Source organism: Pteropus vampyrus, unplaced genomic scaffold, assembly GCF_000151845.1.
Source record: "Pteropus vampyrus isolate Shadow unplaced genomic scaffold, Pvam_2.0 Scaffold54, whole genome shotgun sequence".
NCBI classification, from domain to species: domain Eukaryota; kingdom Metazoa; phylum Chordata; class Mammalia; order Chiroptera; family Pteropodidae; genus Pteropus; species Pteropus vampyrus.
Window position 1 is genome coordinate 1 of NW_011888835.1, and position 315 is coordinate 315.

The 315-nt window shown below is 38.7% G+C and overlaps 1 protein-coding gene across 1 annotated transcript in view; it reads left to right on the top strand.

Annotated features, from left to right (window-relative positions):
* Positions 1-134: 134 nt before the first annotated feature.
* LOC105292249 (fibrocystin-L-like) overlaps positions 135-315 on the top strand; it is a gene marked incomplete at its 5' end in the record, with an annotated part of 117,123 nt that continues 116,942 nt past the window's right edge. The window contains one exon of the mRNA XM_023530776.1: positions 135-221. Within this exon, the coding sequence (XP_023386544.1) occupies positions 135-221 (87 nt within the window). The remainder of the gene's footprint in view (positions 222-315) is intronic.

Consider the following 315-nt stretch of genomic DNA (forward strand, 5'->3'; position numbering starts at 1 on the left):
AAGGAAATGAAGACCTTCTCCAGCTTTGTGTCTTGTTTGTGCAACTTTAATTTAAAAATTTACTTCAAGATAGGCTGATGTGATTTGTATTCTGACGCTCTGTAGTAACAGCACTATACCTTGTTTCTCTACAGGTCAAGCCTGTGATGTTTTGAACGTCACGGAAAACAGCATATGTTGCAAGACACCCCCTAAACCTATTTTCGGAACTGTCTCTGCGGGTAAGCTATCAGAAGAGAGAATGGCCATTTCCATATTCATATAAGAAGAATATTATTGACATATATCATTGGTGTCTTAGTCCATATGGGCTGC